This window comes from Penaeus vannamei, chromosome 18, assembly GCF_042767895.1.
Source record: "Penaeus vannamei isolate JL-2024 chromosome 18, ASM4276789v1, whole genome shotgun sequence".
Classification (NCBI taxonomy): Eukaryota; Metazoa; Arthropoda; class Malacostraca; order Decapoda; family Penaeidae; genus Penaeus; species Penaeus vannamei.
Window position 1 is genome coordinate 35,791,760 of NC_091566.1, and position 2,500 is coordinate 35,794,259.

Genomic DNA, 2,500 nt, shown 5'->3' on the forward strand with positions numbered 1-2,500 from the left:
ATGGATGAAGGTGAGACGGAAGGGAGGGTAGGACGGAAAAGCAGGAAGGATGGTAGGCAGGAAGGGAAGGTATGAAGGGAGGAAGGGAGGTAGGGGCGTTAGGAAGGGGGGAAGGGAGGGTAGGAAGGGAGAAGGGGAGGGAGAGAAGGTAGGAAGGGAAAATAAGATGGGGGTAGGACGGGAAAGTAGGAAGGGTAGTGGGGAAGAAAGGAGGATAGAAAGGGAGGAAGGGAAGGTAAGAAGGAAGGAAGGGAGAGTAGGTAAGAAAGAAGGGTTAAAAAGAAACAATGGGGGAATAGAAGAAGAAAGAACGGAAGGAGGAATAGTAGGAAAGGAAGGAAACAAGGTAGGAGGGAGGACCAGAGAAAAAAAGAAGGAAATCTACAGGCCCAGACAAAGAGAAAGAAAGAAAATGAGAAAATAAAATCAATAACGATTATCCATGACTCACATCAACCCATACAAAGCAAAATGCCAAACCCACACACACCCAACGGTAAAAAACACAACGCCCATCTTACAGTGTACGAAGGGAAGTTCGCTCTGTTCAACGCACGCTACTTCTGGTCCAGCGAGACCGCCCCCTCAGTAAGGGCGTGGTCGCACCTGTGTTACGTATTCGGAGCAGAGCCGGGCGTGGCGGTGGGCGGGCGCTACGTACCAGGCCGGCGGCAGGGGGATCTCGGTGACCCCATGCCCATTGTGGTGAGTGGCAATTTTTTTTTTGTAATTTCAAGTAAGTCTTTGATCTATTGTAGCTGCAACGGTAAAGAAAACGAAGAGGATGATTTTTTTTTTCATTAGATAGAATATGATATACTCTCATATGACAACCATCGTTTATCTTACGATATATGGTGTCTATGATTTTTCTTCTAGTGATCGCCTTCATTTGATAGAATATTAAAATCATCGTATATTTTAAGATGTATAGTAAGTTTCTATGATTTTTTTTTTCTTTTTTTTTTAGCAGTAAAGCAAAATGAGGAAGATTATTATCTTCATCAATAGATGTATTGAAATATACGATCATCCCCAGAGCCTCTCTTCCCGGGCAACGACATGGGATCCATAGTACCCTCCCCCCGCCCCAAGCCCAGTAGAATTATAGGATATTCCTGTTTCATTTTGCTCTAACAGTGAAATACATATAGTGGATTATTTTACTCGCGAAATTAAATAATACATAATATAATGATCATCAGAGGAGATGTGTGAAGATGACTATTTTGTCGAGATTCGCTGTAATTAATCTTCATCTGTAAACAAATTTCCCGGTAGGTAAAAAAAAAATCAAGTTTACAGTATCATTCATATCTTGAAGGGTTTTCGGCTTAAAGGCAAAGCTAATCGATAATCATAAGCGTTATCTGTTTGATAAGCTAACGATGCCTTACTTTCGTATAATTTGTTGCAAAGTTGCCACACGGTGCAACACGTGTATCTTACATCAATTTTGGAACACTTTTTCCGTGATTCTTTCTACGTAAATAACAGTTGACAAAAATATAATATGTTTTAAGCCCACAAAATGCAAAGATATATTTATCATTTCATGCACACATATCTTGAAGGGAAGCGAGAATATCTGTTGTGCATTGTGAAACGAGGGAGAGAAAGTGAGGGAAAACAAAAGAGAGAATGGGAGTGTGAGAGAGAGAGTGAGAGAAACAGACTGAGAGAGAATGAGAGAGAGTAAAAGAGAGAGCGACAGGGAGAAAGCGAAAGAGAGAGAGAGAGAGAGAGAGAGAGAGAGAGAGAGAGAGAGAGAGAGAGAGAGAGAGAGAGAGAGAGAGAGAGAGAGAGAGAGAGAGAGAGAGTGAGAGAGAGAGAGAGAGAGAGAGAGAGAGAGAGAGAGAGAGAGAGAGAGAGAGAGAGAGAGAGAGAGAGAGAGAGAGAGAGAGAGAGAGACAGACAGACAGACAGACAGACTGACAGACAGAGGCAGAATTTTTTCTTAACTTTTAACAATTTTAGTTTATTTACACGTGAGGTAATTTAGTCATATTCATTTACATCGTCAAGCGCTACACTTGCAACAGATTTTTGTCAATTTTGTGCTTTCTGCACTTGAATTTTGCTGCCTGAACTACTTATATTTATATCATATATTAGAAGCTAATGTTCATATAACACATCTTGTTTCAGTACGGATTTAATATTTTTTTGTTTTGTTTCAGTAAATATCTGTCCATGAGTACTTTTTAAAATGATGTTAATTTAATTATCATTATTATTATTATTATAATCATTATTTAAGGAAGTGCACGGTCTAATGTACCAGCCATCAAATTACATGCTACTGCTAATTTTAGAAACGTTTTAACAGCTGTCTATAAAGATTCATTATGCTTAATTTGCATGTTTGAGGTCTATGATGCTAACATATTTCTCTTGTTTGAGTCTTTTGAATCCATCTGAAATAATTCAAGTTGCTTATAAAATGCTAGTGCAGCAATTATGAATCGTTGATGTGTTGAACCATAAAGGAAATTTCGTC

At 39.3% G+C, this 2,500-nt stretch overlaps 1 protein-coding gene across 4 annotated transcripts in view; it reads left to right on the forward strand.

Annotated features, from left to right (window-relative positions):
• LOC113821669 (uncharacterized) overlaps window positions 1-2,500 on the forward strand; it is a 29,067-nt gene that overhangs the window by 14,138 nt on the left and 12,429 nt on the right. For all 4 annotated transcript variants that reach the window (XM_070133245.1, XM_070133246.1, XM_070133248.1 and 1 more), the window contains one exon: window positions 524-705. In XM_070133245.1, coding sequence (XP_069989346.1) covers window positions 524-705 — 182 coding nt within the window. The remainder of the gene's footprint in view (window positions 1-523; window positions 706-2,500) is intronic.